Source organism: Hyperoodon ampullatus (genome assembly GCF_949752795.1).
Source record: "Hyperoodon ampullatus genome assembly, chromosome: 18".
Taxonomy (NCBI): domain Eukaryota; kingdom Metazoa; phylum Chordata; class Mammalia; order Artiodactyla; family Ziphiidae; genus Hyperoodon; species Hyperoodon ampullatus.
In genome coordinates this window covers 19493921-19515710 of record NC_136931.1, presented here as the reverse complement: position 1 = coordinate 19515710, position 21790 = coordinate 19493921, and the positions used below count along the sequence as shown (strand labels likewise).

The window sequence follows — 21790 nt, the reverse complement described above, 5'->3', positions numbered from 1 at the left end:
GGCAAGTCATTAGTTATTACAGCCACGGTGCCCAGCACGGGGCCCGGCATGAAGTAGGAACTCAATAAAAGTTTGCTGCTCCCTGTGAGGACGGGGAGGGATGGGGTCTGGAACTTGGGTGGAGAGATTGGCCATTGGCAGGAAGAGGCTCCCCTCTGCCGTTGTGCCAGGAGGGAGGAGTGATGAGGTGCCAGGGGGTAAGCAGAATACAAGGCAGGGCCTCCTTGGGACTCTGCTGCCTCTGAACCTGAAGATGAGCTCGTGGTGGGGGAGAGACTGAGCGTGAGGCTTCCACAGCCTGACCACAGAGGAAGGAAGAAGAGGTGATAAGTGAGTGCTTGGCTCCAGAAACCTGGTGTGGTCAGGGAACAGAACATGAGCTCTCAGAGACTGCCACTTGGCACGCCCCATCCTGGATTTCTGTTCCTACCATCTTCAGGTCCAGCGGTCACCTTCCCGGTACCCCTTTCAGAGCCATGCCCTCCCCCAAAGGCCAGTAGATGGGGCCAGTGAGCCGCCGGGCTCGGCAGGAATGGGCCGGAGCCAGCCTGCCAGGCCCCCGCCACCGCACGGCCCTCCAGAGCCTGGGGCACGGGGCGGGGGTGGGGGGGTGGGGGGGTTGGCTCACCAGGTTTCTGACTCGAGGGGTGGCGAGGCGTGAGACTAAGGACGAAGGAAAACTATGGGTTGAGGGCTTAGGGCTGGGGTGGCTCAGGGGCTCCGCTCCTTCCGCTCGCCCTTCATTCCTCGACCCCTGCCAGGCCCGGCCTTATCTGCTGGGGCTCCTGTCGTCTGCCCCCACCCCCTTCCCTCCTCTTCCGTGGAGGACCCTGCCAGCCCAGACTCTTGGTTCTGGCAGAGGCTGGTTCTCTGCCCTTGGGCAGCCACAGCCTGGCACCAGGCCTCAGACAGGGCTGGGCCAGCCCCTCCCAGTCATGACTGCCTGAACCACCTTCTTTCTACTTCCAGAATGTCTCCACCTGATGAGAGGTAAGGGGTCAGCGGCTGAGGAGGTCACAGGGGGCTGACGCATAGATCCTGGGAAGGAGGCCTGACCGCCTAGCCTCCTGGCCACCTGGCCTAGGAAGTAGGATGAATTTCTGGAGGGGTGGGTTAAATAAAAATGTGACAGATCATCCAGTCCCATGAGACCCAAACCATGCAAGACTAATATTTCTATCTAAGGTGGCACAGTGTCCCAGAAGCTGAACAGGCAACACCTCCAGCCCATCCTAGCCATCCTATACTCCACAACCAAAGACAATTCTCTACATCCCCTCTCAGCAAGTCTCTCTCCCCATCGTGGGCTTCCCAATGAGTCAGGATCCTTCATGTTTCCTCCCCAGGACAGTGTATGATCTTGTTTCTCAGACTCTGTTTTCACCTTGCCTTCCCACTTCTACCTCCCTACCCTTTGACTCCTGCTCTGGCAAGCACTGGCACTACCTGTGTGGCCTTGACCTTGGAAGCTGCCTGGGACCCCTCTTCCTCTCCTCTACATCCCCTCTGCAGTCCCAAGGGGAAGCCCTTAATGGTCTGAAGCTGGAGAAACCACAGCCAGACTCTCAGGAGGACAACTAGTGCTGGGAGGGGAGGGTCCCACCAACCCAGGGTCTACAGCTCAGATCAGGAGGCCAGGTCGAGGGTGCTGTGTCCACCTCTGAGACTGGGACACAGATTCAGGACAACAGGAGTCAACAGGTTTTGGAGAGTGAATGTTTCCCTGAGTTTCCAGAGAATGGACCCAGACCAAGGGAGTCACTGAAAACACATACAACACACACACACATGTACTTACATGCACATACAGGGTTATGGCACAGGGAGAGACATGTCATTTGTGTATGGACAAGCTATGGAGCCCACGGACATGAGTGTACACAAATACAGGCATACACAGGCACATAAGGTCATGTACCCAAAGTCAGGCACACACACCCTCCCCAGGCAAGTCCTGCCTCCCTGGGCCAGGGCTAGCTTGTAATCTGTACTTACAGGAGGAGGAATAGGTGGAAGCACAGAAGTGGCTCTGGGAAGGATATGGGTCCTTCACCTTCCCCTTAAGTGGGTCTGACCCCCAGCCCATCCCTGAGACTCCCCCGGCTCATCAGGGGGCCATGCCTGTATGGCAGAGAAGGCTTTGGAGGAAGCATTGCCTTGAAGCCCTGGCACAGAGGCTGAGCATCTAAGATAAAGAATGGGCAACAGGATTGAGAGGGGTCCATGACCTCCGAGGAACTAGTGTGGGCATGGATGAAGCACTGGGCAAGGATCCATAAGAAGCAGGGACCCCTCTGCCATGGGCTGACCTACTGACCTCAGCACAGGACCTGGCAGCAAGGTACTGGCACCATTTCCTAGTGCCTGCAGAGTCTGGCATGGATGCCAAGCACAGGGTGCCAGACACTGGGGTGGGCAAGGTGGGGGGCCATTAGGCCCCGCATCAACACAGAACTTCATACACACAGGCAGGGAAATGCACCCACATTCACTTATTTTATACCCTGGGGAATCCTAAGAGCAGGGCAGGGATCACCCTGTTCTAGAGGCTGCCCTCACTGACTCCCCAGGTGTCCCCATTGGCCTGGCTCTTGGAGTCCCTGGAGTTGGAGGGTGGGCTGGAGTTAATGGGAGGCCTAGATGCTTCCTCAGAACCGCGCCTCCACACACCCGCGCCCACACATATACACTTGTGTGCCAGGAGGGGGTGGGGTTGCTGCATCCCCAGGGCTGGAAAGTGGAAGGAAGGGGGAAGGCGGGGCAGAGACCCTCGCGAACCCGGTCGGTCACCCTCCTCCCCCCAGCCCCCTGCCCCAAATCGGTCGGTGGCCACGGGCAGCTTAGGTGTGAGAGCATGTCAGCGCGTGTGTGCTAGGCACCTGCAGCGGCGCAGGGCGTCGGAGTACGTTACGTGTGCCGGCGTTGGCCGCGGCTGCCTGGTGAAGGCGAGCTGGTTGCCCGCGGTGTTCTGGCAGGCCCGGCGACCGCGGCGGTGCTGTCAGTGTGGGGAACTTGGATGGAGGTTGCGCGTGTCCTCAGGCGTCCCGAGCAAGTGTGAGCTGTGGATGTGCTCACCTGGGAGCCGCGGCTCAGCCGCCCAGGGCGCGCGTGTCGGGGCGCAGGAGTGAGCGGATGCGGGGCACTAGGGCTAGACCGACCGGACGTCTCCCGGGCGCGGCGGGTGGCGAGGCGGCTGCTCCTCGAGCAGCAACTTTGGGACTCGGTTCCGGCTTCTTCGAAAGCGGATCTGGCCTCGGGGGCGGGGCAGAGGGCGGGAGGTAGAGGTGGGGGCACCTGCCGGGCAGGGGGTGCGAGGAGAGAAGTAAAGGAAAGCCCCGCCCCTTCCCCGCCTCCGCTCCGCCCTCGCCCCCGCCCCCGGGGCTCTTTATAAACTCGGCCCGAGGGCTAACAGAGAAAGCGAGTATCTCTCCCGCCCCTGGCTGGTGTTCTGCACCACCCCGCGCCCCGGGCCCGAGTCCCAATCCCTGCTCTCCAACCCGGCCCCTGCCCCGCCCCGGCCCAGCCCGGCCCGGCCGCCATGGAGAGCTGGCCCTGGCCGTCGGGCGGCGCCTGGCTGCTTGTGGCGGCCCGTGCGCTGCTGCAGCTGCTGCGCGCGGACCTGCGTCTGGGCCGCCCGCTGCTGGCGGCGCTGGCGCTGCTGGCCGCGCTCGACTGGCTGTGCCAGCGCCTGCTGCCCCCGCTGGCCGCACTTGCCGTGTTGGCCGCCACCGGCTGGATCGTGTTGTCCCGCCTGGCGCGCCCGCAGCGCCTGCCCGTGGCGACTCGCGCGGTGCTCATCACCGGTGAGTGCGCGGGGCGCGGAGCGCGGGGATTCCAGGTTCGAGGGCGGGACCGGACACTCAGAGGGCTCCCCGTGGGCATGCCAAGGCAAGGCGGGACCCCTAGACCAGGAGTGGGGGAGTCCCTCTCCCCTGGGTGCAGGGAACCAGCCAAGTAGGAAGAGCAGGGCACCTCCCCAAGTTCGGGTTAACTGCCTGTGGCTTCGGGGAGTGCTGGAGGGAAAATGAGGCAGGGAGCGGGCAGGTGCGCAGGGGAAACTTGTAGCTAAGAAAGAAGGAGCCTTCTGGAGTTTGGGGTTTATGCTATGTCCCTGTCCAAGAGAGCAGTCTTCGGACAGAGGACACTGCTCTGAGGGACTTCAGAGGATGGTCACCCTTTGAACTCTGCCTAACATCCCCACGTGGGAGGTACCATCTCCTCTTCCCTGGGATTAGAGGAATAGGCTTAGATGAAGAGTTGGGACCCCCAATTGGCTGGGCTCCTTGGAGTCCAGAAAAGCTTGAGGTCATCATGAGGGACAGCTGGGCATTCAGCTGCCTCTCAGATCCCACCATCCAAGCCTAAATTGCTGAAGTAGCTGTCCGGAGTCTGCACCCAGCACGCCACCCCCATTCCTCCTGGTCCTCTGTGCCCAGGAAGGAGGTGAGGTCTTGAAGAGCTGGGCTCAGGTGCCTCTGGTCACCTGGCTGAGCTCTCTTTGTGTGGAGCAAGGAATAAATCTGTCATCAGAAGGAGGGAAGGAGGAGCTGAGGCCCAGCCTGAAGTGGGGAGGGGGAGAAAGGCTAGTGGGCACTGGCTCCACTGTATGGGGGAGGGGCAGCCCGGTCTCTCCCCTAACCCCCATGGCTTTGGACAGGTGCTCAGCACTCTGCCCTTGCATTGGGCCTAGGCTGGGGGCAGCCACTGGCTGACTGGCTTCCCAGAGACCTCAGTCTAGCAGGGGGCCCTGCATGATCAGATGGGGCTGGAAGAATTTCCCAGAGGAGGCCATCCTTGAGCTGGGCCTCAGAGGATGGGTGGAGATAGGTGAAGTGTGGAAGGTGTTTTGGATCAGACAAAGGGTGTGGGATAGAAGCTTGAGGCAGGAATGAGCATGGCCTGGGCAGGGGACAGTCAGTAACCAGTCTGGCTGCTGAGATGTGGTGGGATATGAGGTTGTTTCCTTGGAAGGGGCCTTGAATGCCTGGCAAGAAGCCAGAATGTACTGAGGCAGGGTGAAGGCGGCATGAGGGTTTGGGCTTCAGTTAAGATGGTGGAGACAGAGCAGGGCTCAGGCTGGATGGGAGAGACCTTAGTTCAGGGTGGAGTGTGAAGTTTCAAGGGACCCCAGTTTTAGTGGTTTAAGGAAGGAGAGATGACAGACCTCCTGGTATGAAGCAGGGAGCTTCTTCCCCCAGGGATGAGGCAGCTCCCCTCCTGCCTTCTAATTACTGAGTTATGTCAACAGGACCCAGGCCATCTGCAGATACTAGTGACCCAGGCAGTCTTTCCTGGGATCTCACCCCAGGCCTTTGTGCTGCCGCTGTTACATCTCCTAGCCTCGAGCCTGAGAGTGAGGTGAGAGGAGGGATGCCTTTTCTGACTTGGGCTTCCCTCAGCTCTGGTTGCAAAGCCCCGTGAGGGAGGAGGGGAAGAAGACTGCCCAGTCCACCCCATGTAAGCATCAAGAGTAGGCCTCCAGGGTGAACCGGCCCAGGTCGGAAACGGAGCAGGTCAAAAAACTCCCGTGCTGATCAGTAGTGGGATCGCACCTGTGAATAGCCACTGCACTCCAGCCTGGGCAACATAGCGAGACCCCGTCTCTAAAAAAAAAAAAAAAAAAAAAAAAGAGTAGGCCTCCAAGCTTCCCAATGCCCCCAAACTCTGGGATTTCCTCTCTCACCATAGACTGCAAGACAAGTAGGTGACCAGGTCCTGCCTCACCTGCTAGGAACGCTGTGTCTTGAGGCTGCCAGAGCTGCCACCCACTCCTCCCTGAGAACTGCTGGCCAAGGCTACTTGGGGAGCTCAGCCCTGGGGTCAGGGTTTGGGTTGAGTGGCTGGGTGCCTTGTGTGCACAGCTGTGCACTGCTGGGGTCTCATGGCAGTGAGCCCATTGTTGTTCATGGCTCGCTGCACGTAGGTTGGAGTTATGTGCAGGTATCCAAATGTGTGTGCAGGTGAGCAAGAGGGTAAGAAAGGCTTGGGTGACTGTGTTGGGACCGCAGAGCTGAGGTTCTGGAAGGCCTCAGTTTCCCTGTGAAGGGCCTGTCTGCTCTGGAAGGGAGCTTAGGCAAATGGGGACACACACACACACACACACACACACACACAAGGGCGCTCACTCCCCTCCCCCAGCCAGATTTGCCTAGGAAATACCCCTCAACTGGGGCTGGCTGGTGGGTCCCCAGCCACACAAAGCCCAGCTTGCAGACCCCTGCCTAGGTTTGTTCTCTGCCTTAACAGAGGGGACAGGGCTGAAATGGGAGGAACTGGTTGTGCAGAACCACCTTGCAGCTTCTGCTCAGCAAGACCACCATGGGGGCAGGCTCCAGAGAGCCTCCTCCCTCACTGCTCCCAGCCCTGGTTGGCCACCCGTGGAGCCGGATTGGAATGGGAACAATCAAGGAAGCAGGGGTTTATCCGGCCCACTGGCTGGCTCTGCCTGGTGGTTCATCTCTCTACATACCAAAGACGGGAAATCAGGCCTCCAAGAGTGGTAACTGACCTCAGGTCACACTTGGTGGGCGTGGGAAGGGATTCTAACGCAGATCTGTTCTTATCTTCATCCATCGTGCCCCTGTCCTGGGGGCAAGTGATCTGGGGCTCAGAGAATGCTCCAGTGTTGCCACTGATTGGAATTCCAAGGGTGGTGGTCAGGGGTGAAGTGCAGATGGACCTCCAACTTGCCTAGAGCCAGGAATAATAGTTGAGGGTGTTGAGGCTGGAAAGGAAGGTGGATCTCAGGTTGTACAGGGTCTGGATGATGGGAATAGAGGACTTCAGCTTCATGCTAAGGGCTGTGGGGAGCCTTGGAGAGGTTTTCAGCAGCAGAGGGATATTGTCATTTTTGGAAGGATCCCTCTGGCTGCTTAGGTAGAGAATGGATCCAAGGGGGCAAGATGGGACAGCACTACAAAAGGGGGCTGCTTCAGTGTCCAGGTAAGAAGAAGAAGCCTGGGAAAAGGCAGTGAGAAAGGGAGGCTGTGCAGTAATACTGCGCATGCGAGCTGAGGCCTGATATAGACCAGACAGAAGGACATCAGAGCTGGGACTGGGTCTCAGCTGGGACTGGCTGACCTGCAATAGAGTCCTGACCTTACTGTATGCTGGCTGAGTGACTTTGGGAAGCAACTTAGCATTACTAGGACTCAGTTTCCTCATCTGTAAAGTGGGGATCATAAGCCACGTTTGATGGGGTACCTATGAGTCGTCAGGGAGATGACAGTTGTGAAAGAGTTGGTACTCAGGTGCTCAGCCAGAGGGGCAAAGCCTGTCAGAGATGGGCTTAGGAAAAGAAGGGAGGGCTGCTGACTGCTGGTACGTTGGGTGTCAGAGGCCTGGATCCCATCCAGACCGTGGTGACCCTGGGGTTTTCTCAGGCCGGACTGGGCCACAGTGGGAGTTCACTGGCTGTCCTTCCCTGGCCAGGCTGTGACTCTGGTTTTGGCAAGGCGACGGCCAAGAAGCTGGACGCGCTGGGCTTCACAGTGCTGGCCACCGTGTTGGATTTGAATAGCCCTGGTGCCCTAGAGCTGCGTGCCTGCTGTTCTCCTCGTTTAAAGCTGCTACAGATGGACCTGACCAAGCCAGCAGACATTAGCCGCGTGCTGGAGTTCACCAAGGCCCACACCGCCAGCACTGGTCAGTAGGCTCAGCTCCGCCAGGAAAGGGCGTGGCTGGGCAGGTGTGAGGGGGCAGGGATCGGAGGTCCGCTGCCGAGCTGACCCTCAGCTTCCCTCCTGGCTCCATGCTTTCAGGTCTGTGGGGCTTGGTCAACAATGCGGGTCAGAACATCCTCGTGGCAGATGCGGAGCTGTCTCCAGTGTCCACGTTCCGCAGCTGCATGGAGGTGAACTTCTTCGGTACACTTGAGATGACCAAGGGCCTCTTGCCACTGCTGCGCCATTCCAGCGGTCGCATCGTGACCGTGAGCAGCCCAGCAGGTGAGGGTCCTCCCACACCGGAGCAGAAAAGGTGCCCCTGCAGGGCGGGGAGAGGTGCTGGAGCCCCTGGCCCAGGCTGAGCTGCCCACTCCCAATCCATCCCCAGGAGACATGCCATTTCCATGCTTGGCTGCCTATGGGACCTCCAAAGCGGCTGTCGCGTTGCTCATGGACACGTTCAGTTGTGAACTTCTACCCTGGGGTGTCAAGGTCAGCGTCATCCAGCCTGCCTGCTTCAGAACAGGTAAGGTTCAGGGATTTGGGGCTGGGGCCTGTGTGGTGTAGTCGGGGAGAGGGTGAAGGTGGGGTGGGTGTGGTCTTCTCTGGAGTGGGGTTGGGTCTGAGGAATGGGCGTGGCTTTGGCTGGGGGCGGGTCTCAGGTTGTGAGTTAGACAGACCTGGGTCTGGCTTTGGCTTCCCTAACAGACCCTACTCTGACCTTGCCACCCCTTCCCCAGAGGCAGTGAAAGACATGGACCAGTGGGAAGAGCGCAAGCGGCAGCTGCTGGCCAACCTGCCCCGAGAGCTGCTGCAGGCCTATGGTGAGGACTACATCGAGCACTTGAACGGGCAGTTCCTGCATTGTCTGAGCCAAGCACTGCCAGACCTCAGCCCGGTTGTAGATGCCATCACCGATGCGCTGCTGGCGTCTCAACCACGCCGCCGCTATTACCCAGGCCATGGCCTGGGGCTCATGTACTTCATCCACTACTACCTGCCTGAGGGCCTGCGGCGTCGTTTCCTGCAGTCCTTCTTCATCAGTCCCTATGTGCCAAGAGCACTGCGGCCTGGCCAGCCCGGCCTTACCTCTGCCCGGGATGTAGCCCAGGACCCAGGCCCTAAACTGGGCCCTTCCCCCACTGTCCAATGAGCAGTTCGTGCATAGAACTGCTCCAGCAGAGGAGATCCCTTATGCCCTCGGTCCTCCCCTGGGCATTCTGACCCCCAGGTCTGCCCCAAAGCCTGGCCTAAAGGACCCCAATCCCACCCACTGCCAATGTCACAGGCCAGGCCTGGTGAGGCTAAGGCTTCCCAGTGAACCTCCGGGCCTCTCCTGCTTCATGAGCCCAAACAGACCCTCCTGGGCACAAGGCTCCACCATGCACCTTGGAGAAGCCAGCTGGATGGGGAGTTTCGTGCAAGACTCAGCTGTAGCCTTTGACAGGATCCTGCAGACAGTGCCTCTGTAAACTAAGGAGTGACTGGGAAGGTTGGGGACCCCCTCAGGATCATTTCTTGGCACCAGTGCCTCAGTGCTGCGATTTGAAGGGTGAATCCCACTGTTTCTTGACTGGCTCAAGAATTAGGGCCCTGACCACCCACCCCAAGCCCCCCAAGCCACAGGGAGGCTGCATATTCTACTTGCCTGATTGCCACTTTTTGAATAAAGACAAATTTTATTTCTCCTAGAATGGGGGAGATGCTATGTTTGCCTAAGTGACAGGCTGTGGCTGTGAAACAGACTGGGCACCGCCTGGGGGCCGAGGCTTTGGGCACAGACTCTGCTTTACACCCAACCCCCTTCAACAACCTTGGGCAGATCATTTATCCATAGGTTTCCTCATAGTGAAATGGGGGTAATGACCCCAGCCCAGGGAGTTCTGGGGCTCAATGAAGCAAAGAGGGAGGCCTGGGCGCCCTCTAGAGTCAGGAGCCAGCACCACAGGCCTATCAGAGCCTCCAGCAGAGGAAGGGGCTAATCCTCCACTGACTTTCCCCACCCTGAGGAATCTGGCTGCACAAGGATAGGGCCAGCCTAGGGCTGCCACCCGAGGAAGGAAGGTAGAAGGCTTAGGTGAGGGTGGGCTCAGCAAGGGTGGGGCCCGAGGGGAGTTGGGGATCTGGGAGAGGGACTAGGGCCCAAAGGAGACAGAAGACAGCTGGGCTTAGAGAGGGCAGTTTTTATTGTCTCAGAGGGGCGGAGCTACTTCCCCTATTCCCCAAGGACACGCACGCTCTATCCTGCCCCTGCGCCATGGCTCTGGGGGACCCGCTGAGGGAAAAGGAGGTTCACGCTGCCCCCAGGGGTTCTCAGGTTAGGGAGGAACACAAAAGTGACCACATGCTTCTCAGACATGTCAGCGACTGTAAACATAGGGCTGAGGGGGCCTCCTTGCTCTGGAGGTGGGGGGCTTGGTCCATCCTTGGTGGGGGGAGCAGGTGCCCAGCCCCTTTTCAGGCCCAAGAGCAGTCTCAGAGAGGATCAGGGAAGCTGGGCAGCCACTAGGACAGTGTGCTACCCCCCAGGGCACGCAGGTGAGCCGTGAGCTTTGTCACAGCACACGCAGACACACAGGCGCACACACACACTTGTGGGGAGCCTTGGGCCAGGGTGCTAGAAGATGGGGATGTAGTTGTCGATCTTGGCTCGGTGGCGCTGGGCGATGCACTCCGCGATCCATACAATGTTGCGACACTCCTGCTCCTTGAGCTTCACAAAGGCGTAGAAAACACCAAAGTGGAACTGGTTCAGGAAGGCCAACTTGTTCAGTTTCACCTGCAGACCCAGGCAGGAGTGGTGTGCAGGTGGCCATGACCAGAGTCAGGCCTAAGCCACCAACCCCTCCCTAGGATGGGCAGGGCCAGCACTCACCTCGTGCTCGAAGAATCGGTCCTCCAGGGTCTTGTCTCCAGGGTTGCTGCCCGCACCCTCGAAGAGCAGCTTGTACTCCTGGCCCAGGGGAGCAGGGGGAAGCATGAGCATGAGGGTGCTGTTGGGTATGGGGTGGGGACGTGGGTGCCTACATGCCTGCCCACCGTTCAATAGCCAGGGCACTCACCGGGTAGTAGTCGGCCACGTTCTTGACCTGCTCGTAGTCGTCAGCCCGAGCCAGCTGGGCCAGGCCCTCAGGGTAGAGCCGTCCGCAGTGCGGAAAGAGCTTGGCACGGTCCTCCTTGGAAAGCTCTGTGCCGAAGGAGTTGATGGTGATGATGAAGGCGCGGCGGTCTGCTTCAAACTGTGGGGCCGGTGCACAGGCGAGGAGAGAGGGACGGGGAGGGAGGCAGCAGCCAGTCAGTTGGCAGGGCTTCCCCCAGGCCACGGATGGGGGACCAGCAGGCGGGAGGGTGGGCAGGCACTCACCTCCAGGATGGGACACATGGCATCGGCTGTGGTCCCACCCAGCAGGGTGCAGAACTTGTAGAAGGACTCCAGGTAGGCCTGTGCAGAGCACGGAGCTTCCTCAGCCCAGGCAGGGAGACTCGAGGGGGTCTGCCAGGCCTCCTCCTCACAGTTCCCTCCTTCCCTCCCCGACCCCTTTCATGGTGAATCCAAACATCATACCCGTGGCCAGGGCAGCCCCCGTGTCAGAGCCCCTGAAACATCCACAGATTTCCGACTGTTAATCAGCCGAGTAGCAGTAGCCTGCTGCCTCTCCCCACCCAGTAGCGACAGAACAATTTCTGGCCCACTGTCTGCTTCATGGTGCGGTGCCCCTCACACCCTCATCCCATGGAGTGCCAGGCTCAGAGAAGGGCTCCGTCTTCCCCCTGCTGCTCTGCCTGCCCCTCCCCCAAATCTCCCCTCCTCCCCTCTCTCCTCAGAAAACCACGTGTCGATGGGCCAGTGAAGGATGGTGACCCCTGAGAGTTCACGGGGATGGCCTGGACTGGGTGCCTTGGCCCCTCTCAGCACCCCACCTTAAAGAGCACCTCCTCCTCTTCCCATCCCCTAGGTAGTTCCCAGGCATCACGCAGCAGGAACCAAACTGTACTGTCAGCCCAGCTCCTCCTGAGGGATGGTTATTGCCAGTACAGATGTCAGCCCTGCAATGTGATGGCTGGACACACAGGCTGCCGGTGGGAACAAGCACTTCCTGCCCAGGCAAATTGGATCTGCTGGGCATGAGAAGCCAGGTCAACCCAGGCCTCAGGTCCCTCCCACGACTAACTCCTGAAACTCGTTAGATCCAGGCAGGCTTCCTTCCCTGAACCTCTCTATGTCAAGGAAAGGGGGACAGTCTCATGGCCCCCTGGGGAGCTCCCTCTACTCAGGTGCTCCGGGGTCCCACTTGGTGGCATGGCCATAAGAACTCCAGCTCTACAGGCTAGAGACTATTCTCCTGAGCTGGGGGTGAGGGCTGGGAGGCAGGGAAAGCTTTCTGTGCCGAGGTCTGCCCTCTAAGGAGCAGAGAACATTCCACCCACCACCTGCTGATGTGGGCCACAGGTTCTACTGACCCAAGAGAGGAGGTGAGATGACAGCCAGGAGTCCACGAGCCCAGGCTGAGCCTGGCCAGCAGCACTGGGCAAGCTGGGCTCAGGGGAAGGCCTGAGGTGACCACTGGGGTCACAGGAAACAAAAGTCTAGAACAGGTCAGGGGGAAAGAAGTCTGCCTGGAAAGGGAGAGTGGACCCCAGCGTAGCAGAGGGCTCGCGTGGTAGCTGCCAATCCTACCATGGATTAGTGGCACTGTTTAGTCCCTCTGGGACTATCCCCAGCCACCTCCTTCCCCGTGGCCAGCCAAGCTGGGTGTGTCCAAATCTCCAGGCCTGCCCCAGTGGGGCCTGCAGTTCTTATCAGTGGGGGAAGCCACCAGCCTTTGCCGAGCTGGACTGATCCTGGAGACGCTGACCCCAGGGTGGTGGAGACTGGTGGCATAGGCCCAGACTCTCTTCAGGAGGCTCAGGAGCTGAAGAAACTGGCAAGACCCCAGAGGCCCAGCTACCAAGGTCACCTTCCCACCCCCATCCTGTCCCCTGGAGTCTGCCAGCCCATGTCTGCTGCACCAGCTGCCGACAGTTCCCACCCACTACTGGGGGTCCGCCTAATCTCCCATCTGTGGCCACTGGGCTGGGACATCGCCTGACAGGCGGTCCTGGCACGGCGCCTGTATCATTGGGTCGGTGTTTACAAGCTGGTGCCCGGGCAGCCCTCGCCAGTGACTCCAGCTAGAACCAGCCAGGCCCGGTGACGGTGTGGGTGAGGCTGGGGGGACAGCCGCACCCCTCACCCTGCCTCAGGGCAAGGAAGCCGGCAGTGGGCCAGCTGGGCAGGCAGCAGTCCCGTGGGGGCGGGCGGGGGCTGCGGGCAGCGTGAGCACTGGCACACCTGAGCCGGCTCCCACTGCCCGCCCGCCCCCATGGCCCGCCCTCCCCATCTCCCTCTCTCTCTCCCTACTGGCAGGCAAATGAGAGTGCTCGCTTTGCAGACAAGCTGAGCCGTGCTGCCAGTGTCTAGCAAGTGGCTTCAGGCAACCCACCCTCCTCTAAGCCCTCAGTTTCCTCGTCTTACAAATGGGGATACTGATGCCTACCTAGCTTCTAGGGCAGTCCCGAGGAGTAAAGAAGCCAATAATCTTCCTGCCTCTAGTCTTGTCCCCTCTAGTCTGTCCTCACATTCTGATGATACTCCGCCCTGCTGGAAACCTTCGCTGGCCGACCCTGCCCACAGGATAGAATTCAAATTTCTGGCCCGGCGTTCAAGACCCTGGGTGACTTGATCCTGTGCCTGCCTTTTTTTCCAGACCTGTCTCCCACTGTCCATCTGGAACCTGCACTTCCACGGCAAACTGCTTGCCACTTGGCCCGTGTTCCACACTTGCTTCTGCATGTGCTGTCCCTCTGCCTACACTACTACAACCTCCAGGTAGGCTCTTCACCTACCTCCAGACCCTCCCTGCACCCTGGCCCAGACCCCCACAGGGAGACTGGAGGGCCTGCGCTCCGGCTGCCACTGTGTTGGCCACCTAGCTCCAACTAGGACACGAGAAGAGCCTCACCATGAAGATCCAAGAGACAGATGTTCTCAGGGTTAGGTCAGCAGGGCTGTTGGCCAGTGCTATCTTCAGGCCCCCTTCAGGGCCTGCCCACTACTGACCCATCAGAGGTCCTGGCTTCAGAGGTCCTCACCGTGGCCAGGGCCCAGTCTGCCCCAAAAAGCCCTCACTGGTCCCTGGCCGGCCCCCTTCCTTGGCTCTCAGCCCTGCTCCTAACCTCTTTGGGCCAGGGCAGGGCTGACCCAGGAATCCCAAGCCCACTCTATTTCCAGGGGTCACCAGCTTGTCCCACAGCCTGGTGGGAAGCAGAAGGTGGGTGGGGTTGAAGATGATGGGCCACAGCACTGGTTCTAGACCTGGGAACCTGGGGACACAGGGACCTGGCTATGCCTGGCTGGGTTCCTCCCCACACCGTGCTCAGGTGCCTGTCCTTGCTGGTGACAGTCCAGGTGGGGTGAACCTGAGAGCTGTGGCCTGGGTGGTGGCCAGTAACCCTCCTGGATGCAGCGGGAGTGGCCATTCAGGAGCCCGCTCTGACAGGCCAAGCTGCGGAGCACCAGCCACTCCTGCTGATTTGATCTGGGCCCAAGGGATGGAGAACCTGTTCCATGAAGTCTTGCACCAGTCACGGGAGCCAGAGAGTGAGCAGATAAGCCCCTGGGAGAGGAGCCTGGAGCAGCTATGTCCTGTCCCAGCACCCCACATAAATCATCAGCCCACTGTGCCCGTGGCCCCGCCTACCTACTTCACCACCACTGGGTCCAGGGGCACTACCTTGTACAGCGTGTTTCGGATGATCTCGATGTTCATCTCATCAAGGTCCTGCTCTGAGATGCAGTCCTGGAAAAAAGCCGCTGGGGAGGAAAGACGTGGGTATGAGGGGCAGGCGAGTGGACTCGGCCGAAGCAAGAACCATGCTGATGTTCAACTGCCCCTGCAGGGCACAGAGGACCCCTGCCACAAGGCCCATCTGGCTGGTAATTGGGGGGCACTCAACCTGGTCTGGACTATTGCCTTAGAAGTGGCTGAAGCAATACTCCAGGCCATGTGTACTGACCTGAGCTTCTCCTGCCTTCTTGCTCCTAAAACTGATTTATAAAGGAGGCGGCCAGCCATAACATGATCTAATCGCCTCTGGGGCAGACCCAAGCTCAGATCATGCCAAAGAAAGGCTTGCATAAGAGGCTGTGACATCCTCCCTTCTCGAGGGGCAGCTGTGGATTCTGGGCCTGACGCCCACTTCTCTGCATCTCCCAGGAGAGCCTGGGGCCCACATTTGGAAAACCATCCTTCTCCTTAGAACAAGGAATGAGCATGACAGCTGGGTGAGCATGGAGCAGTGACCCAGGGGGCCACTGGAGGGCTGGGAATTAGAGGCCAAAGCAGGATAGAGTCCCTTGATCCCCAGGGACCCACGGACTCACTGGTCTGTTTCTTCTTTAAAGGTGGAGAAACTGAAGAAACCACCAACAGCCCAGAACTAGCTCAGAGTTATTGTGAGAGATAAGATCTTGTGCAGATAAGGCCAGCAAGTAGGGCTTAGGCCTCTTAGTGCAGGACCAAGTGCAGCTTAGGGCCCCGTTGTTCAACCCTGGCGGCTTCCTGGAGGTGGTGCCCTGGGGACTAGGACTCTGGCTGTGAGGGCACTAGCTGGTGACAGCCTTAGTGCCTTCTCCCCAGCCTCCCTCCAAGGCAGGCAGGAGCCAGTGCTGCCTAGGCAGGGCCCTGCAGAAAGCTCCCAGTTCCCCTTCCTTCCTTGGCCTCTGACATGAACTCTGCATCCTGCCAGACACTGCCTGACTTGGCCCCTGGGACCTGCTTTGTGGAGGTAAGTGAAGCTCTTTGCTCGCCTCCTCTGCCTCACAGGCAGTAAGCCACTCCAGCCCAGCTTAGGGCCATGGTCTGTCAGAGCTCCCAAGACTCCAAGGGACCCAAAACTCTCTCTCCACTCTCCGTGAGCTCAGCCCTCCTCTGCATTTGGAGAAATCAGACAGATTCACAAAATGAGATGGTCTGAGTCAGGCCCTGGGACTAGTCGGCCTGGCCCAGCAAAAGCAACAGGAAGGGAGCAAAAGGCAGGGTGAGGAGGAGAGAATGGGAGGCGAAGTGGAAGGGAAGAGAAAGGTAACCAGCAGTGGGCAGACCTCACTTTCTGGCTCAGGGCCGCCCCCGGGGGTCCGAAAACCCCACACAGAGGCACTGACACTGATGCCGCTGCCCGCCACCTCCCTCCTCCGCCAGGGTAGCTCACCCAGGGGCGTGTCCACCAGAATGGCATTGTAGAGCTCGGCGGGCGTCTGCGCGATGTTCACGGCCTCCATCTGCTCAAAGCTGCCTAGTGGGTGGCACTTGGGCACGAGCTCGGCGATAGAGCGCTGGTGCAGTGTGCCCGTGATGAGCAGGATTACGTTGTCAATCATGTAGCTGTAACTGCGGGAGGCACACAGCAGCGCGGCAGCCCTTGAAGTCCTGGCACAGCACCACGCCCCTGCCCCCACCCGGCGCAGGCCACCAGCCCCTCAACGGCGAGCACCACCTCAGGCTCCTCTCCCTGTCCAAGGGTGCCCCCCCCTCCGGCACCAGAAGCACAGGACAGACATGGCCCCTCCCTGGGTTGGGGGGAGAACTCATGCCCCACGAGTGATCAGGAAGCAGGTAGTAACTACCCCCCAGGTGTGAACAGTGTTCTGGCAGGACACAGGAAGCACGGGCACACGGAGGTGCGGCACACGGGCCAGCCTGGGGGATGAAAGAACTGGGAGATGAAAGCGTGTTCTGGGAAGAGGGAACAGTGTGTGCAAAGGCCTGGAAGCAATCGCTGAGTGGCGGACGCCTCAAGGAACTGAGCACGGTCAGGGTTGGCAGAAGGAAGGGAACCGGCGCGGTGCTGCCAGCAGGCTGGAGCCTAGAGGCGGGTCCTGTGGGCCCGGCTGAGGGTCCTGACTTCGTTTTGAGCACGAGGGACCCATGAGCAGATATAAGCAAGGAATACCACAAGCACTCTGGCTGCTGGTGGGGACAGAGGGGGAGATGGCAAGTGGAGGAGAGGCTGAGGAGTGGAGTGGGGAGAAGCTTCTCTAGGGAAAACCAGAGAAGACTCAGAGGGAGGGTCCCTGGAGTAAGGCCCCTGGTCAGTCAGGCTGAGACAAGCAGGCAGACAGCTGCCCTGTGCAGCCCACTCCAAAGACAGGGCACTGCCTCCTCCTTTAGGGCCTGAGGATCCACCCAGGATGGCCTGGAGGAGACCCAGAGACCTGGAAGGAGCCTGGGCTCAGGTCAGTTCCCTCTGGCACAGAAGGCCCGCTCTGGACAGTGCACGGGCAGCAGAGGGGGCTGGAGAGCTGGGGAGGGGTGAGGCTCCCCAGCTCAGACTTGGCAATGGGCAAGCTCTGCCTCCACACATTGAGGCAATGCCACAAAGGGGCTGTGGCCAAGAGTTCCGTGTAGTCACCTGTGTGAGGAATGGGGTGAAGAGGGTGAGAGGGCCCCAGTCAGGCTGCAGGAGCCACAACGTTCCTCCAGCTTGTCACCAGTGATGACCTCAGGGCATGAGGCAGCTGGATGAGGCCTGGGGGTTCAGCTCCAAGACCAGAGTGGGGCTCCTACCGAAGGGTGGGAGCTGGGCTGGAGGCTGCTGCCCTGAATTGGGCACTGAGCACACCCTGGCTGTTGGGTGGGCCAACAGCTGTCCTGTGACAGTATCTTGAGGCTGTCCAAGGTAGGAAGTGGCCCCCAATTCCAAGGGAAGAAAAGTAAGGAGGTGGTGACCTAGGCCTCAGCTCAGAGGGCTGGCTACTGGAGGAACTTCCACAGGGCCTGCCAGGAAGGCGGCAGGAGGAAGAAACCACAGCTCCTGTCCCCGCCTGACCCCCACCCCCCGGCTTGCTACACACTCCCCCAACTCCCACCCAGCCCGGTGCCCTGCTATGACCTCTGCTCTCCCGGGCTTGGGGCCAGGCATCTGCCCTCTCTCCGCCCCCAATCCGGCTGGGTCAGCCACAGGATGTGTGCTGAGAAGAGACAGGTCTGCCTTCTCAAACTGAGGGCTTCAGGCAGGGCCCATTCACAGCTGCGAGCCGAGGGGCCCAAACGGCCAGCCTTTTGCCCCAACCTGACAGAGCTGGCAGAGTCGAGGGACCTCAGAGAGATCCCGCCAGAGCTTTGTGCCTTGGTCTCCAGCCCCAGCCTGCACTGTCCCTACCCTGGACAGCACATCCCTCTTGCCCCTGATGCCTCCAGAATCTCACGCACCGCAGGACCCAGTATACATCATCTCCTGCAACACTCCACCTGTGTCCCATCCAGCCCCCTCTAGCCATCGTGTTCCCTGAGACAGCCACAAAGTCCCCACCCCCGAACCCGAAGATGCTCGTTCACGCGCTCACCAGACTTTGGGCAAGGACGGGGAGAACGCTGTACCTCTTCGAGCTGTTCTATCCAACTGATCCCACAACCACCAGCATCACCAGCCCCACTGTCACAGGATATGAGACACAGAGGTTGCAGGCCCCAGGCCCTGTCACATCATAAAGCAGAGGAGCACTATGTCTCTTGGTCAGTGTCCGTGCACCTCCACCCACGTCCAGGTCCCCATGCCTTGACTCTACACTCCCCATCTAGCCTTGTCTTCTCAGAGGAATCTCCACAAGTCAGTTTCCTTTCTCTAAACCTCTCCGCTCCTTGCACCACAGGGTATTCATTTATGTTGGGGACAGGGCTGGTGTCAGGGCCCAAGGAAGGTGCCTTGGCAATCGTCAGGGTCCTGACCCAGCTCAGAGCTGAGCCCTGTGGGAAGACTCCACTGTCTGGCTTTGCTGCTGCCCCTCCAGTGATGTGGAACAGGATGGCTATGATTCACTTTTCAGCCCTGACAGCAGATGTGAGGGCTGGTGAGAGCACCCCCTGGCTGCCCCCAGACTCTCCTGCTAGAAGTCCTGGCTGGGCACCAAGGGAAATGCTAAGCCAAGTAAAGCTCCCCAGCCCCTTCCAAGGCCCCCTTCTAATCCAGGCTAGGCCAGCTTTGGATGACCCTGTGCCAGGCCCAGCGGCCCCCTCCCCCGGGTCAGCTACAAGGTTACTATGGCAGTAGCCCCTGTTTCTCTCCCCTGCCCAATGAGAGCCAGAATCTCCTTTCCTGGGATGAAAGGAGGCAGGGCATGGCAGAGATGATGCCAGCCCAGCTGCCTGCTTTTTCCCCAAGGTGAAGGCCTTCAGCAGTCAGGGAAATCCTCCTTCTCGTCTGGCTTGAGCTGCTGCCTCCCTGCCCCCAGAAAGCCACTCCACCAGTCCTCCCTTCATTTGGCCTTAATAGGAGAGTGTGAGGTTCCAGCTGGTCAGCGTCTCCCTCCAGAGGAAGACAGTTGGGGAGTGGACAGGCGTCTGCCCGCCAGGCCAAAGAGGCCCTCTTGGGGTGGGAGTAGGGCAGTCTGTATTCCTCTGCCCTGAGGCCCTCCCTCACCCTGTGCCTTCAAGAGTCAGCTTGGGCCAAAAGAAGCCTTGGGATGGGGTTTAGAAAGCCACTTCCTCCAAGAAGTCTTCCCAGCCCCTAGCCAAGCCCTGTCCCTCTGCTGTGCCCTTTGGCGCCACCTGCTGGAGCATGATGGCTTGCTCCCATGGTCTCATCATTTGGCCCCGGGGGCCAGGCTTGGCGCTGGATAGGCCACGATGACTTCCCGGCCAGTTGGCCCATCTACAGCTCCCAGCAGAAGCTGCTAGTAAGTACATGTGCTCAATCACATCTGGGTCCTACAGAGCACTGCCCAGGTGGAAAGTGAACAGACATATCAAGCTGTGGCTTCAGCACATTACCTGTCAAGCCTCAGTTTCCCCTCTGCAATTAGGATGACTGAAGTACAGCCCCCAGCAGAGCCAGTGACGCCCTGACCTTCTCCTTATTAAAATCCTGCCCCTCTCCTGAGGTCCAGTTGGGTCCTCCCTGACCCAACCTGAGACCTGAGACTTCTCAGCATCAAAGGGCACCTGCATACTCTCCCTCAGGCTCAGGAGCAGAGTGTCAGCCAGTGCTGGTTCTCCCTCAGGGCTGGAGCCGGGTCGAGCCCAGGACCCAGAAACCACAGCAGGCCTAGTGCCCCAGCCTACAGAGACCCTGCTATCAACTCAGAAATGGTGGCTGTGGACAGTGAAGGCTGGGGGGCCAGAATAGGGAGGCCTAAGGACACATGATACCCGCTGTGACCCAGCAGAGCCCAAGGTTTGGAAAATGTGACCTGGGGAGAGTGGCAGGCCCACTGGGCACTTGAGGCCATTGTCCCAGGACAAAGCTTCTTTCCAGCTGCCCACTCCAGGCTGGTGGCACTGAGGCCCCTGGCACAGTAGAATATGAGACCTCACCTCCCCCAGATGGTGCAGGTCACCGTGCCCGGGCTCTGCCAATGGGTACCTGAGCTTCAGGCGGGTGCTACACACTGGAGACGGCCCCTCCAGGGAGGCTCACTCATCTAAGGACAAGGCCTTGGGGCCCACCTGGGAATCCCCAGAGACCAAACTCACTTCTCCACAAGCCATTCTCTCCCAGCTTCCCTTCTGGGGCCTACTCTCTCATAGGACACCATATGGGATGGTCCAGATCAAAGTCTCCTCTGAAGCTCAGAAAACCCAACAGAGGCTCTACCCCATGTCAGACAGCAAGTGAATGGCTGAGTCTGGAAGGAGCCCTTGGTACAGTGATGTATTACATATGTTATCACCATGAAATTGAGCTGAATCATCTCAAAACCACATGACTGATGACAGTCTACTTCAGAGGGACCTCTCTCACTCAGGGCCTGTCTACCACACGTGAGGCAGCTGCCTCCACTCTGGCCACCCACTCTGAGTGGCCTCTCGAACCCCATCTGACCCTCGAGTCCTCTCAATGCTGAAGCCCCTGGTTCCATTTGTGGCAGCTGCCCACGGGCCTCCCCAGAATCTATCTGCACCACCACTGGCACCCATCATATTGCATCCATAAGTCTCCCTCCCTCCTGGCACTGCACCTGGCCCAGAGCTGAATACTGGTCATGTGTGTTGGCTCAAGGCTGGCTGGGATCTACAAAAGCACTGGACACTGTTTCTCACACAGGAGGGCAGAGGACACCTTGCCCAGCTTCTGCTTGCACACCTGCAATGACAAGGAACTCACTGCCTAATGCAGAAACCAGTTCCAGCCATCCTGGGGCAGCTCCAAAGGCAACTAAGAGATTCTGAAGTCTGGAGCTAAGATGACCTCTGTGGTGGTCCCAACCTCTGCCCCAGCTGGGCCAGCTCTGTCTGTGGGCAGCACTGGCATTGTTCCCTCAAGCCCCCACATCCAGGATGGGATATCTAGCTAACACATCCATCACCTGGGGATGGCACTCTCCTTTCCGGTAACATTCCTCTGGACATCTCTAGGGTATCTGACTCCTTCCCAGAGGGTCACAGAGCCAGGGGCCCCGTGCTCCACCTGCTTGGGACATGTATGGTTCCCCCTGCCTTCCCCCAATTCTTCTTTCAAATGCCCTTCCCCTCAGCCAAACAGCCACCTCCTCAGGGAAGCCAGTGGCGAGTCCCTGGCCTGGGGAGGTCCCCTGGACAGGCCCCTGTGGAAGCCTTCACCCCTTTCTGCAACACTCCTTACTCCTGGGATGAGCCAGGGTGGAGGAGGTTACGGAGGTGGAGTGGAGGAGGAAGAGGAGGAGCAGCCGGGGAGGAAGGAGGTAAATCGAAGAGACACCATGAGAGGAAGGAGACTGCTGGAAGGAGGTAAGACGGGTGTGGCTCCTATTTGGTCTGGAGACCCTGGCCACACGAAGGTCAGCGGTGACCTTAGCCGGGGCCTTTGGTGGAGTGATGGGATGGCTGGAAGCGGACTGGAGGCTCAGGATGCAAGAGGTGAGAGAACACAGAGTGAATGTAAAAGTTCAGGCCGCACAAGATGGGTTTTCAATGGTGTGAGAGATTTGAACTTGTGTAGATGCTGTTGGGAAGAATCTGGAAGGGAAGGGGCTGCACAGACAGGAGTGCCGATGAGTGGCCCTCAGGGTTCAGGGAGTAGGGTGAGGGGACTCAGGACATCGGCAAAAGGACCCAAGAGAAGAAGAGGGTACCTCTGCCATTGGAACGGGGTTGGGGGCACAGACACAGTGC

The 21790-nt window shown here is 59.4% G+C and overlaps 2 protein-coding genes across 5 annotated transcripts in view; one reads left to right on the top strand and one right to left on the bottom strand.

Annotated features, from left to right (window-relative positions):
* Window positions 1-3538: 3538 nt before the first annotated feature.
* Window positions 3539-8817, top strand: HSD11B2 (hydroxysteroid 11-beta dehydrogenase 2; the record flags this gene model as incomplete). The annotated part of the gene is made up of 5 exons (XM_079723415.1): window positions 3539-3803; window positions 7432-7644; window positions 7761-7946; window positions 8053-8190; window positions 8405-8817. 5 exons carry the CDS (start codon window positions 3539-3541, stop codon window positions 8815-8817), a joined length of 1215 nt encoding a protein of 404 aa, XP_079579541.1.
* A 1015-nt stretch (window positions 8818-9832) lies between these two features.
* Window positions 9833-21790, bottom strand: part of ATP6V0D1 (ATPase H+ transporting V0 subunit d1) — a gene marked incomplete at its 5' end in the record, with an annotated part of 38088 nt that continues 26130 nt past the window's right edge. The window contains 6 exons of one of the 4 annotated variants that reach the window (XM_079723344.1): window positions 9833-10443; window positions 10540-10617; window positions 10727-10903; window positions 11029-11106; window positions 14438-14517; window positions 15915-16093. In XM_079723344.1, the coding sequence (XP_079579470.1) occupies window positions 10282-10443; window positions 10540-10617; window positions 10727-10903; window positions 11029-11106; window positions 14438-14517; window positions 15915-16093 (754 nt within the window). In that variant the 3' untranslated portion in view covers window positions 9833-10281. The remainder of the gene's footprint in view (window positions 10444-10539; window positions 10618-10726; window positions 10904-11028; window positions 11107-14437; window positions 14518-15914; window positions 16094-21790) is intronic. The other 3 variants (XM_079723345.1, XM_079723346.1, XM_079723347.1) reach the window with 3 other exon arrangements.